Source organism: Uloborus diversus, chromosome 1 (genome assembly GCF_026930045.1).
Source record: "Uloborus diversus isolate 005 chromosome 1, Udiv.v.3.1, whole genome shotgun sequence".
In the NCBI taxonomy this organism is placed as follows: Eukaryota; Metazoa; Arthropoda; class Arachnida; order Araneae; family Uloboridae; genus Uloborus; species Uloborus diversus.
In genome coordinates this window covers 24,247,510-24,261,709 of record NC_072731.1, presented here as the reverse complement: position 1 = coordinate 24,261,709, position 14,200 = coordinate 24,247,510, and the positions used below count along the sequence as shown (strand labels likewise).

Sequence of the window (14,200 nt, the reverse complement as noted above, 5' to 3'; positions counted from 1 at the left end):
GATTTTGTTGAATAATTCATTTACTTTTCCGGGAAACTTTAAACTAAAAAAATATACATTCAGAATATCCGATTTATTTTCACTTTGAGGAGCTAAAAAGTAACTTTTTTGTGTTAGTGGTTTTTGATATGGAAAGTTTTGAATTTCTCCCACAGATGTGAATGTTAAAATGTTTTGAATTGTTCCAAAAACTCCTACGATACAAAGAATGGTTCTCTATTGCTTAAGCCGAGTCGCGCAGGCTTTGGCAGGAAATGTAGCTAAGTTGGGTCAAAAGCTGAGCTATTCCATGTCAAGCTACTTCGTCATCTCCAACCCACCATCTCCGATTTCGACGAAATTTCATAGAGGTTTTGACATGCCTTTGAAACTCACCTGTACAAATTTGTAGATTCCAAAACCCAAATCCTGAGGATCTAGGCAGTTGAAAAAATGGCTCCAAAATGGTGGGTCACTTTTGTGAAACGAATTGTTATGTTTAGCGCGGTTCACCCATTAGAGGCTATTTTGGAGCCAGTATTTGTTTTTGTTTTCTTTTTGAGGTATCCTAGATCTTCATAATTTGTGTCTTGGAAACTGAAAACTTGCACAGGTTAGTTTCAAAGGCATGTCTGCACCTACCAGAATGTCCTCTAAATATGTGATGGTTGGATGAGGACGCGGGACCACCAGGTCACGTGAATGAATCTATGATGTTTAGCTTTAGCAGCGGTTTTACGCACCTTTGCTACATGTTTTCTGCCAAAGTCAGCGCGACTCAGCTTATATCATAATAACGAACCTTTCTTACTTGCTGTGATGTCCTAACGCAGAAACATATTGGGCCTTCACATTCTTGTAGTTAAGCTTTGAAGCAGTCGCAATTTCAACAGAAGTAAACCAAAAACAGCCTTTTCTCTCTCTCTTAATAAAAAAAAAAAAAAAAAATCCGAAATAGGGGTTTTTTTTTTTTTCACATTTCTCATGTTAGCCACAACAACGCAAATGTTTGAACCAACTTTTTTTTAATAAAGTTTTTTTTTTTTTTTTTTTACAGATCTAGTATCGAATAATGTTACACTGAGTGCTATTTGTGGCCTAGTTATTCAAAAGAAGCAAGGTTTCAACTACTGGTAAGTCCAAAAAAAGAGATTATCATTGATATTATTTTACTAAAAATTTTAATTTCTATAAAATTTCTATAACTCTAAACAAGTGTTAATAAAAATAATTACTACTTTTATTTTTCTTTCTTCGAATCGATTTTCCAAAGTTTTAATGAAAATTTTTTACGAATGTTTCATTTTATACTTGCAAATGCCCAATAGGGTGGGCCGAAAAAAAGGATATTTTCGAGAAGCAACTTCTAATAACAAATAAAAAGGTATTTATTGCCATCCTAAACATGGAAAAAAATACACAAAAAAAAATTAATATTTATGTCTTTAGATCGCGCATTGGCAGCAAAATTTTCAAAAAAAAAAAAAAAAGTAAAAATCGGTCAATTTTCTAATATATTTATAAAAATCCAAATGTTCAAAATTTTTGTTCTAATCACGTTTAAATGCTTCCATTTAATAGTCTTTTAATATATCTTTGAAAATATTTACATTCCTTTACAGTTTTTAGTTGGCGCATAAGCCGTGAAATCAACCAAAAATCGATATTTTTAGCTTATTTTGTATACTGCAGTATTTCTTCTTTTAGATCTCAGTTATGTATTTTTTAACAGTAAATGTGCATTATACAGCTTTTTTCTGGAACTGCAATTATATTGTGTTGCATTAACCACCCAGAACCCACCCCAAGTAGGTGGTTGCACTTTGTTTTCCACCCTGCAATTCCCAAGAAGACTGGACTTGTTGACAAGACTTATACATTTGTAAAATAACTTTCATAATAACTTTATGGTTTTAAACAAGTTCCTACTGTTCGATCACGGTGTGAAGTTGGACTTGCGACTCAGTTTTGGCACTGATGTTTGAAAAATATAAATGTTTTCATATAAATCCATCTCTTCCGTCTAATACCTGAAATGATCGAATTTCTGTAGATTCACTGAACCATAGTTTCACAATTCATTCCACTGCCCGTGTGTGGTATGGGAATTTTAAGAATAGATACTAATGCAAATAGAAAGTTTCTAGAAAGGATAAAATGTCCTTCTTTTTCATATCATCATTGAAGCGGAGAAGTAAACATGTTGACCTGTCAACTAACTGCTATAGTTCGAAGCTTCAAATCTTAATATTGATGGAAGAAATTCTCTTATAGCTATGGAAGTGTTTCTTTATTGAAATCTTTTGCGTTGTATAGATACCTACTGTAATCCAACTCCTTTATATTTCGCTTATGGTGCATTGCCATGACCAATAACAATTTCTCAAAAATAACAAAGTAAGCATTTCTTTGAATCACCGGATCCACGATGTTTGGAAGATTATCACACATCTGGCATGTAGATTTTGTAACTTTAAATAAGTGTACAGGGGTCCATGTTTCACGGAAGTCTGCTCTTTTTTTTAAAATTTTAATGATATCAAACCATAGAAGCATATTTTTTAAAGACATTATTTACAAGTATCTTCATTCCAATAGTAGTTTCGTTTAAATATTATACAAACCCAGCACTCCGTTAGCACACGTTAACGAAAGCTTATGACTAAAATGTCTTCGTTTAGTGGGAGCGAGATCAAAATCAATTTTCCTTTCTATATTACATTAACAATATCCATCAAATACTTTTGCTCGCTTTTTAAGTCAGTTTCCAAAACTTCGATTTCTTCCGACCGAGTTCTTTCTAAGTTAATAATATTTAATTCTACAAAAACAGTTGATGCTTTACCCACAAATCAGTAAATGTTCCTCTTTTACACTGCGGCTGTAGAATTGGTTTTTAAACTGGTTAATGTTAGTGAGTCGGTAGGTAGGGTGTTTTGGGATTAGACAAGATATAGGTTAAAGGGAAAACAGTTATGCTCGCGATCCTCAATGCGAAAATTGAGTCACAAGTCCAACTTCAAACCTTGATCGAAACGTAGAAGCTTGTTTAAAACCATATAATTATTATGAAAATTTACAAATGTATAAGTCTTGTCAATAAGTCCAGTCTTCTTGGGAACTGCAGAGTGGAACACAAAGTGCAACCACCAACCTGGGGTGGGTTCTGGGTTGTTAATGCAACATAATATAATTGCAGTTCCAGCAAAGAGCTGTATAGGGCATATCTACTGTAAAAATATATATAACTAGGTTCTAAAAGAAAAACTCCAATATACAAAATAAGCTAAAACGTCGATTTTTGGTTGATTTCATATAATTTTGCGGCTTATGCATTAAAAATTGTAAAGGAATGTAAATATTTTGAAAGATATATTAAAAGACTATTAAAAGAAAACGTTTAAGCAGGATTAGAGCAAAATTTTGAACATTTGGATTTTTATAAAAATATTTGAAAATTAGACCATTTTTTACCTTTTTTTTCAAACTTTGCTACCAATGCGCGATTTGAAGACATAAATATTATGTTTTTTATTTATTTTTTTCCCATGTTTAGGATGGCAATACACAACTTTTTTACTATTAGTATTGGCTTATCAAAAATTTCCTCTTTTCGGTCACCCTAATGCGCAGTCTCAAACAAAATCAATAAATAAATAAATACATAAATAAATAAATAAATAAAATATACATATTTATCACAACTGAAGTAACTTAATTAAAGTGACCCGTAGTGACTCAACTAAAAGTACATAGTTTCCCTAACATTTTATACTTGGTCTCTAATCCTTCATTCCCAGCTTGCATATTTGTTATATTGCAGTATTTATTTTTATAAGACACGCGGGGGCGCCCCGAAGTTAAATTTTTGGGAGGACGGAAACCCTCAATTTGCCGAGTGGAACTCCAAATTTTGCCAAATGATGATAATTTTGCCTCATCGTCAGACAAAATTGGCCGAAAGGAAATTTTTAGGAGGTCCCAGTGACCTCCTGTGATTTCCCATCCGGTATCCCTGAAGATACGTGAGTTGAGAACCCTACTTCGCGGACAAATGTGATTTTTGTAAGAATTGGGGTAGAATGTTCTTTTTAAATTAAAACAATTACTTCTTTTAATAAATTCTTAACTTTATATTATAATTTTTATTAAAAGAACAAAAATTACTTTAAATAAATTCTTCACTTTATATTATAATTTTTATTAAAAGAATCATTAGGGACTAATAAACTGACTTGGACCAGCCTAGTTGGGCCCAAAGCCTGTTGCTGGTCGTCACATTTGTATTTGTATTGTATTTGTATTAACTGCGCCTGAGTTCCACTAAAGGTGTTGATTAAATTTTTTGCTGTGAGGATTTCGTCACAATCGTCATTTCATTTTCAAGCTAAGCATTCTTCTATGTCATATTACACACACACACACACACACACACAAAAAAAAAAAAAGTTTCCCACGAAAGCACAAATTGTATCGTGAGCGGTTAATACATTTACTTGTTCGCTTTAAAGTTAAAAATTCAGTTCATTAATTTTCTGAAAATGTTGCCGAAATTCGTGTAATTCCTGTTAAAAAATCTTCAATTCGAAATTGCGTTCTGGAAAAAGAAAAAAAAAAGGCACTCACTTACTCCCAATGCTAAAAAAATCGCGTTAGTATCTTTCTTCGAGATAACAATTTCATTTGATTAATTTAAAGGTACACTCCCGTTTCCATCACATAGCAGCATCCTCATATATAAAATAGCGAAAATCGCTGATCGAGTAACGCTCTGACGTCCCCAACATTGAACTCGCGATAAAATGGATTTAGTACTTATGTCGCCCAATTCTTAGCTTGCTATGAAACCGTAGGTTATAAATGATTGGCGTGAGGGTCTTATTTCATTGTTGGAGTACCGAAAATTCAAATTCGGTAATTTCATTTTTAAAAGGTAATATCCCTGAAAACTAATAGATACGTCCATTTCCGCCTGTAAACCGGATGTTAGCTTTGCCATCTCATCGGTGGTCAGACTGCATGGTCTATTCCGCTTAAGATAAGATAAGATAAGATAAAATTTATTAACAAACAAAATACACATACATAACAGTAAGCAAAATTAAAAAAAGGAAAGTACAAATTATAAAACATAAATTACAAACTTCATAATAAAACATTAAGAAAATCTTGACTATAGTTCAACACGAGTTAGTATTAAATTTAACACTAAAGAGCGCCAAAGGCACTGTCCGCAGTGTTTTTTAATTGATTTAGTATGGAGTACAAACACAAATATGCATTAACAGAAATATTTACAAATTAATTTTACACAAGTAGTAAAAATTTTACACAGAAAAATTATTGGACTGTTTGACTCCAGAGAAAAAAAAACACAATAACTCGCATTGAAACATTCAATAGTATAAAAATTACAATGCATAACAAAGGGGCATATTTAAGGCATAACAAAGTAGTTTTGTGAACAAAAAAAAATATATATTTACGAGTGTTGTAAGAGCTCGAGTTCCAACCTACGTATGCAGTAAACAAACATTTTTACGCTCTCTTGAAAGGTAGTGAAAATATGACTCACGTTAGTCAGGCTTTGAAATACAAATTGAAATACAGATATTTATCAGAGTACGTCCAATTTCAAGGCCAATCTCTCAGATAAAAGGGCAACTTGCCCACGTCATACCATGACGGATTATTTTCTAATCTTTGTACATAAAGGGCTACTTCTGTCCGGATGTCCGGGGTAATTTTCAAAACTACTGGACCGATTTCAACCATTTTTTCACCATAGACAGCTACATTATCAGAGAGCAACTTAGGCTATAATTTATTCCTAAAAAACTTTGTTTAAAAACGTTATGACGGAAAACAGTAAATTTCTGTACTTACCCCATTAAATGATTAAATATAAAACCCATTGTTACAAAAATTCGTTGCTTAACAACAGCAATATTAAAAGTAATCATAATGTAAATTTTGAATCAAGGCTTCTCCGAAGCAAACATGAGTTTAAAGTCATTTAAACATTTGGAAACTCTACTTTTTTTTTTCTTTTTGTGTGTGTGTGTGTGTACTATTTAATTAAATAAAGAGCACGGTTTTTTTAGTGGTTTTTATTTTTGTTAGTTCATATTTTGGAAATTCTTCAAATTTTTATATGCTTTTAAATTCGTACTTTCGTTCCTAAATGAATACTCGTTCGTTCTTTATACTTATTGCTATTTTACTTTTATAGGTAAGGAAGAAGCTCGATTTTTAATCACGTCAAAGCGGTGGGTTTTGAGTTCTTTCAGTTAAAACAGAAAATGAAAGAAAGTAACGATTGTTTCTCATAATTACTACTGACTCAGGCAACGCCGGGTATTTTTGCTACTATTGAATAAACGACATTATTTAGTGGCTGAGAGATAATGGTTCTGAAGATCCCACTAAGAGCAATCTTAAAACTGGGGGATAACTTTTTTTTTTTTTTTTCAGCAAGTGCTCTTAACAGAAAAAAGAAAGAGTTACGAAAACCTAATACTATTTCCTGCCCAGGAGCACGCATTGGAAATGATTTGCGTGATCATCCAATAATGCGTTTTCGTGCTGATCTTTAACGAACAATGACAATTAATTTCGCCACTCCCTTGTTGCATTGGCGTTTTCATCCACTTGAGAATTCTCATCGTAATATTTTTAGTAAGTGATTTTATTCTTTTTTGGCTGTCCCTGATCGAAAACTTAGATCTAGTAGCAATCAGAGAAATATATCTTTTTTAATTTTTTTCATAATTGATTCTAAGTGAGTAATATATTAACGCAAGCGTTATCAACACAAAGAGTGAAAGTTTCGTGGAATCTCAAGTGATCACCATGGAACCCCGGGGTTCCGCGGAACACAATTTAAGATACGCTGATCTAGATCAATACAACTGCCTTAATGCGTTGATGATATTGATAGCGTCAGGTCTACGATTGTTTGACTGTCGCCCTTACCCGCGTCTTCCTTCAAGTTACTGTATTGAATTGAAAAAAATAAAAATAAATAAATAATAATAATAATTTATATAAATATAGCAGAGAATATATATGTGTGTACATTTATATGTATGTGTATATGTTCCCTATAAAAATCCACAATTTACGGCTGATCGCGACCAAATTTGGCAGGGATACTTGGACATCCGAGAAGGAACGTGGGGGGGGGGGGGGGGGGGGATCAAAAGTCAAAAAAGAGTCGAACCGTTCGAATTTTGATTTTAGGGCTCGAAAATGACATTAAATAACTCTTTCTACCCAAAATAGTTATCCGATCGAAAGTCCGCAAAAAATACTCCCTGAAACTGATTTAATTCCTTCGAATTTCAAAAAAAAAAAAAAAAAAAAGAACAAGGCTGTAAAATTACCGGGAATAAAATTTAAAAGCATTTTTAAGGCTGATGGAACAGAATTTCATATCGGAAAATTATCGTTTGCGGGATCTCATTTTAAATTCGCAACTCCAAACAAACTTTAGCGGGCACTGCAGTCACCGTCTAATGGCGGATGAAAAAGGTAAAACAAACGCATGTCGTAGCGTAGAAAATGCTAATACGCCTAGTAATTTTTGTCTGTATGCATGTTTTTTTGCTTTATTCTTTCAAAATTAATTTAAGTCTTGTGGATATTCTGGCCCACGTAGAAAGAAATGAGAATTCAAGAAGCATTACTAAATGTCAGAAATTAATGCAAATTACGTAGTTCGTAGTTCTAAGCAGCCATTTCCACGATGTTGAAGTCGATATTTATCAATTCTTGATGGAATTACATTTTCATTGTGGTCATAAGACTGATAAGAATAACAATTAATGCAAGATAATTTAATTATATGACATTACAAATTATTATTAAAAGAAGACGATACTTTTCTGCCTTGCTTGGCTAGCGCTAATTGTTTTGCATTTGTAGCTGAGTTATTTTTCTCAAATTGCCGAATCGGTTAATTAAAAATTTTCCTGTTTCGTATTTTTCTAATTTCTGAGTTATGATTTAATTATGTCATGCCATGCAAATCATCAACAAAATTCTCACGGATATATGGCGGTAGTTTTCTTTTTAATTGATCTACCATTATTTCTTTTAAATTATCGAATTCTGTAATCTTTCTACCATTTAATTTCACTCATGATAACAAATAAAAATGGTTTAACTGACATGAGAAATCTCGCCAAGGATTCTTTGCTCGCACAATACTAAAACTGTAACTCTAAACAAATTTTTGGTGAAACTCTTCAGCTGAGAATGTAAGCAATAAAGTAAAGTTGGCGCACAATTTTGGCGATGAAAATTATCGGCTTTTGTTTTTGCTAGTTCAAATTTTTTCTCGGTTAAATATTTTTCATTTTGTTCTACGATAATATATTCAAGAAAATATTTTGCATGCTGTCCATTCCAACTAAATGCTGCAGTAAAATAAGGTTAGTTAAATAAATTATTTTTAAACTAAGTGGAGATGAAAGCTAGAATTCTTCTGCTAATGTTATTAAATTCTTGTTTCGAGCTCAAAAGAAAAGAAACCCATATTCTTACAAATTCACACGAAACAATAAAAAAAAATTTTTCCTGGTATAGCGTTATCCTCTTTCAAAAAAAAAAAAAAGCTTCGATCAGACAAGCATATTTGTTTTTAATTTCGTGCAAATGCGAAGTTTGTTAATTCCGAGTTTTCTTGTGTTTACGCTGTCGCCATTTACGAAAATCAACTCACTTTTTAAAGGAAAATAATGAAAACTAACATTATTTTGAGAAGCTCGAGAATACCATTTAGTCCGGTCAATTTAGACAATGGAAATAACAAAAATTCCGGGAAAACTAAATTTTTGTAGAGACCTTGGATTTAGCATTACAAATAAAGTGCCAAAAGTCCCCGTCGATCCCATGTGCGCTTAAAAAGTTATTCGGGGTCAAAGGTCAAAATTTTAGGTTTTTTGGATTTTTCTCAAAAACCGTAAGTTTTATCGAAAAGTACCTCAGACCAAAGTTGTAGGTCTCAAAATTCTCTATGAAAATGGTCCTCATGATTTTTATCTCCAAGACCAAACCATTTCCCAGATATTGCGTACTCTCAAAAGACAGTCAGTCATTTACAGAATCGCATGGCCTTGAATAACATCTGGCTATTCTAGTCCGTGTGGCGTCGTTCACATACCCAGGGGTGCCCAACCCACTAAGGGCATGGGCGCACCCCTCAATATCGCGAAGCCCCCCCCCCTTAAAAGCAAGAGCCCTCCTCCAAAAACAGAAAAATAACCCTCAAAACAATCCCCCTAAAAATTTCGATGGCGCAGTCTGGGCCATGACCCCTTCTAGGTGGGATGACGTACATGCTTCTTTTATAGTTAAACGTGCAATTCGAGTGAATAAACGTATTTATTACAAGCGTCTACTGTTTGTGCTGATCAATATTTAAGAAAAATGTCACAATTTTGCTTTATTTGCAACAAACTTTTGACTGAAGGTGAAACTGTTGTGCTGGGCAGTCGTGGAATGCCAACTTTAATCGATGCAAGTGTCGGGATAAGTTATAAGAATGCTGGTTATTTAAGAAGTCAGAAGTCCGTTACAATTCGCGTGGATTGCAGAAAATCATACACCCGGAAAAGTTCAATCTCCGCAGCAACGTGAGGATTTAATTCCAAGGCCAAATACTTCAAAAGTAAGTCCTCCTCGTACTGTAGCGCGATTAAGTGAATTTGAATCCAGCTTTTGTTTTCAAAAACACTGCTTATTTTGTGGCTGTGAAGAAAAAAGCGCAGAATTATCGCAGAAATATTCATAAAGCAGCGACTAAATCATACTCAACATTAAAACGTGCAAGGGCAGCTCTTGGTACACCTCCGAACGATCTTTAACTAATTTTAAAAGGGATTCTTTGAATGCAAGTGTAGAAATTTTAAGAATTTTTCTGCAATAATTCTGCGTTTTGTTCTTCTCAACCTCTTCATCCGCTTCCTCGCCACAAAATAAGCAGTGTTTTTTACAACAAAAGCTGGATTCATATTCACTTAATACCGCTCCAGTACGAGGTGGACTTACTTTTGAAGTACTGGATATGTTCATTAGGGTGGAATGAAAAAAATCAAAATCTGATAAACGCTAAGTAATAACCCGGAAAAGTTGCCTTTTGTAGAGATATTTAGTTATGCAAAAGGATTTCGACCGCAAAAAATATCTTGAGGTGTCGCTCCACCTTGAAGTTGATCATAAATGCATAAAAACTGGAAAAAGTTACAATAATTTCATCAAGTATCAAAATTTGATAAATTTGATGTTATCGCTTCTTAAGAGCAGGCTTTTTGTGTAGATTACACATTGCATAAGATCATTTTAATAATAAACTGTATTTTAAAGTTCCACATATGCGTTGAATCTTGAATTTGACCAATATAGTGTCAGAATTGATTAACACAGTGTTGCTCCGTACCTAGAGAAAAAACATTAGAAGTTATGATTTGTAAAAGTTTGCTTTCATATTAATTAATTCTTACATATATACGGAAAAAAAAGAGCAATAAAAGCATTTCTTATCTAGTAAAAAAAAATGTTAATTCACCACTTAACTCATAACTTAGGCTCAAAATGTCAAATTTACCTGTGATAGAGAACAAAGGTTAAGTATAAAATTTTTTAAATATAAATGTGGCTTGCAGCAACCCTTACATAAGTCACCCTTTAAAACAAAAGACGTTGCTAAAGAAACTAATGGGTTTTTAGCCCTCAAACTGTAACCACATTGATTACAATAAAACATAAGTTTGGCGTGCGAGTTGAACTATTTTGCTTCTCATAATTTTCAGTCTTGATTGAAATTGTGGCTTGATGGTATTGTGGCTTAATATTTCTAGATTCTAATCTGAATCGAATAAATCCATCCCTTTTGATTAGACAACAAACTGTACCTGACACTTCTTTCTCTTATTTTACCTATCGTCTCGCTGCTTTAGCATGACATGTGAGGTTTTGAAAGCCATACTACTCAGTAGGTACGCCATCAAGCGATTTCTTTTTATCGAAAGTCCCCTTTTTGAAAGAGGGAGCTGCCGAGTTTTACCAGTTCTGCTTATCAATGAGCTCATAGTATTCTCTCAGCTTCAAAATTGTAATCTGGAATTATAAATGTTCTTTGTCCATCTTCGAACTGGTTGTCGTAATCCGTCTCGAAACAAGTTCTCTGATAATGATACGTATTACCTAGTGTTATATTTTTTAGATTCTCAAAGTAACCAGTTTGCAGATCATCAGCTCTTGCAGAACAAGAGCTGATGATCCAAACATAATACGATGACAAGTTTGAAAAATTCGATTGTACAGCGAAAATTTACAATTCCAGATTTCAACTTAAGTTCTTTGATAAGCAGAAGTGGGAAAACTCGGATCATCTTTTTAAAAGAGGAATATCAGATAAAACTTTATAAGAAATGGTGCTTGATTGCGTAAATATTGAATTATATGATTTTCAATACCTCACGTTATGCTAAAGCAGTGAGACGACGCGCAAAATTAGATGAAGAAGCGTCAACCACAGTTTGTTGTCGAACCAAGAGAGATGGATTTTAGAATCTAGAAATCTTAACTACAATATATCACTAAGCCCAAACATTGTCAGGAGTCAAGATAATAATGCGACTCGCCAGCCAAACTATGTTTTATTGTATGAAATGTGGTTACAGTTTGAGAGCTCAAAAAACATTTAAAGGGGGGGGGGGGTTGTTTAGAGGGGTATTTTTCTCAGTTTTGGGAGAAAGCTCTTGTTTTTGAGGGGGGGGGCTCCACGATACCCAGGGGTGCGCCCATGCCCTTAGTGGGTTGGGCACCCCTGGGTATGTGAACGACGTCACACGGACTAGAATAGCCAGATGTTATTCAAGGCCATGTGATTCTGTAAGTGACTTGCTGTCTTTTGAGAGTACGCAATATCTGGGAAATGGTTTGGTCTTGGAGATAAAAATCATAAGGACCATTTTTATAGAGAATTTTGAGATAACTTTGGTCTGAGGTACTTTTCGATAAAACTTACCGTTTTCGAGAAAAATTCAAAAAACCTAAAATTTTGACCTTTGACCCCGAATAACTTTTTAAGCGCACATGGGATCGACGGGGACTTTTGGCACTTTATTTGTAATGCTAAACCCAAGGTCTCTACAAAAATTTAGCTTTCCCGGAATTTTTGTTATTTGATCACTATTTTTATGTCTAAATTGACCGGGTTAATTACGGGACGAAACAATTTCTGTTGCTGAAAGCAACCTAAGACACATCGAATGCGTTAATAAATACTCATAACAAATTGCCTATGTTTACCAACAGACACACGTGGATCGCAATGTTTTATCTTTTTCTTTAATTTTATAAATCATCGCAAGGTAGCTTATTCGAGTGCTGGAGTTGCGAATTAGCGTTCGAAAGGTTGCCATTTTTTTCTCGACTGTGTCTCAAGAAAATTTTGTTTTTGTTTTGAGGTAAAAATTTCTCCTTTTCTCTTTTTTTTTCGTACTACCAGCAGAAGACAATCAGGAAAGTTGCGTTTAATTTGTTAAGGGAATTTTTGATTCGCCGTTTTCTTTCTTTAAGAACTTGACTTTGACGGGAAATTTTACAGGTATATTTTTTTTTATATATTTATCTCTAGTTGAAGCCTGATAGTCGAACATGCGTCACTTGAAATTCCTTTTATTTTCGAGGTTGACCGTGCGAAGCCGGGTAACGCAGCTAGTAAACAAATAAAATCAAATCCCACCCCACAGAATTAAGGTGAATTTGTGCTGTCCCCCCGAAATTGCTGCCCCGTGCACGGGTCCGGACTTGCTCCCCTTAGATCTAGCACTGGATATTCATATGGTAACAAGAGTTGGGAAAAGCCAAACCTGGTAGCGTCGTAATGCTACGATGAGGATCTACATAGCCTTCAAAAGCTGCCAGGTTAGGTTTGCCTCAACCCTCAACTATAGGATTCCATGCTCCTTTAACGTCCCAAAGACAACATCGTGGCTAATAAATCACTGCAGTATGAACTGACCATTACAGTTAACTCATAATGGCAGCAAAAAAAAAAAGAAAGAAAGAAAAGACAGAAATTGGAATATCTGACATCTTGTCCGTTTAAAAAAAGATCGGTTACGTATAATATTTTCATTCTTTTCATTGCAGGCCATCTTGGGAGAACAACTGCCGGAACAAGGACTCAAGCTTCTACCTACAAAAATGCGAATTCAAAACATTAAGTAACGGCTGAGAACGACTCTTAGTTTGGAAAAAAAACCAACAGAAATCTTGACCCTTACTAGTAGACTCTAGAATTCAGCAAATAAAACCAACGCATAAAAGAGGAAAGAAGAAGAAAAAACAAAAAACAAAACAAAAAAGAAAAACAAAAACAAAATTTGTCTCTTTTTAGTCCGATTTACACATTAAAAATCTTTTCTATCTCATCAACGCTGCAACTCAGGGAGGAGGGTGATTTTCTCAACAATCAATTCACAATTTCGTCATCGTCTGTCACCAGAAGGTTGACCACTTATCTTCATGATTTTTTAGACTTTTTCAGTCGCTTTAACCAATAATCGCTTTATCAGACTGCATATGGTAAAGGCATATGCAGTCTCTAAAGGACGGCAAAGGAACTCTATAACTTCTAGGAAAACGGTCTAATTTTAGGTTTACCTCTTTTCCTTGCATACCCTTTTCTTGCTTTTTATTTAGTGAATCCATCGTAAGATTAAATAATAAACACCATGTGCGAGTGACAAAAAGTTAGTCGTAGACTTTCTGTCACTCGCACTAGTGCTGCGCCATACACCAATGTACCGTAATATATCGATACATATTTATTACCGCGGTAACGATATTCAGATTTCAATCTGTGTGCATATATCGTCGGACCGGATTTATTAAGAACTAATTGAAACAATGACTTCAAAAAAAGCAACATATTTATTCACTAGCCGCTTTCGGCGACCAGCTGGTCCGCCTTTTTACGCCAGGGTTGCCGCCTTCGGCGGCTGCTTAGACAATTTAGCGACGGTATTAATCAATGTTTTTCTCTATATATCAATATTATCATCTGCTTTTTACGCCAATGTTGCCGCCCTCGGCGACTGCTTAAATAAGTTTCGTGGCGGTATCAATCAATCTATATCTATATCATTATTAATTTAAATAAAATATTTTCTAGATCTATCTAAGAGAGAATCTATCTAGATCTCTA

General features: G+C 34.1%; 1 protein-coding gene across 1 annotated transcript in view; it reads left to right on the top strand.

Annotated features, from left to right (window-relative positions):
• LOC129234487 (lysozyme C-like) overlaps nucleotides 1-13,806 on the top strand; it is a 311,328-nt gene extending 297,522 nt beyond the window's left edge. The window contains exons 4-5 of the mRNA XM_054868485.1: nucleotides 1,037-1,112; nucleotides 13,144-13,806. Of these exons, the coding sequence (XP_054724460.1) occupies nucleotides 1,037-1,112; nucleotides 13,144-13,228 (161 nt within the window). The 3' untranslated portion in view covers nucleotides 13,229-13,806. The remainder of the gene's footprint in view (nucleotides 1-1,036; nucleotides 1,113-13,143) is intronic.
• Nucleotides 13,807-14,200: the final 394 nt, after the last annotated feature.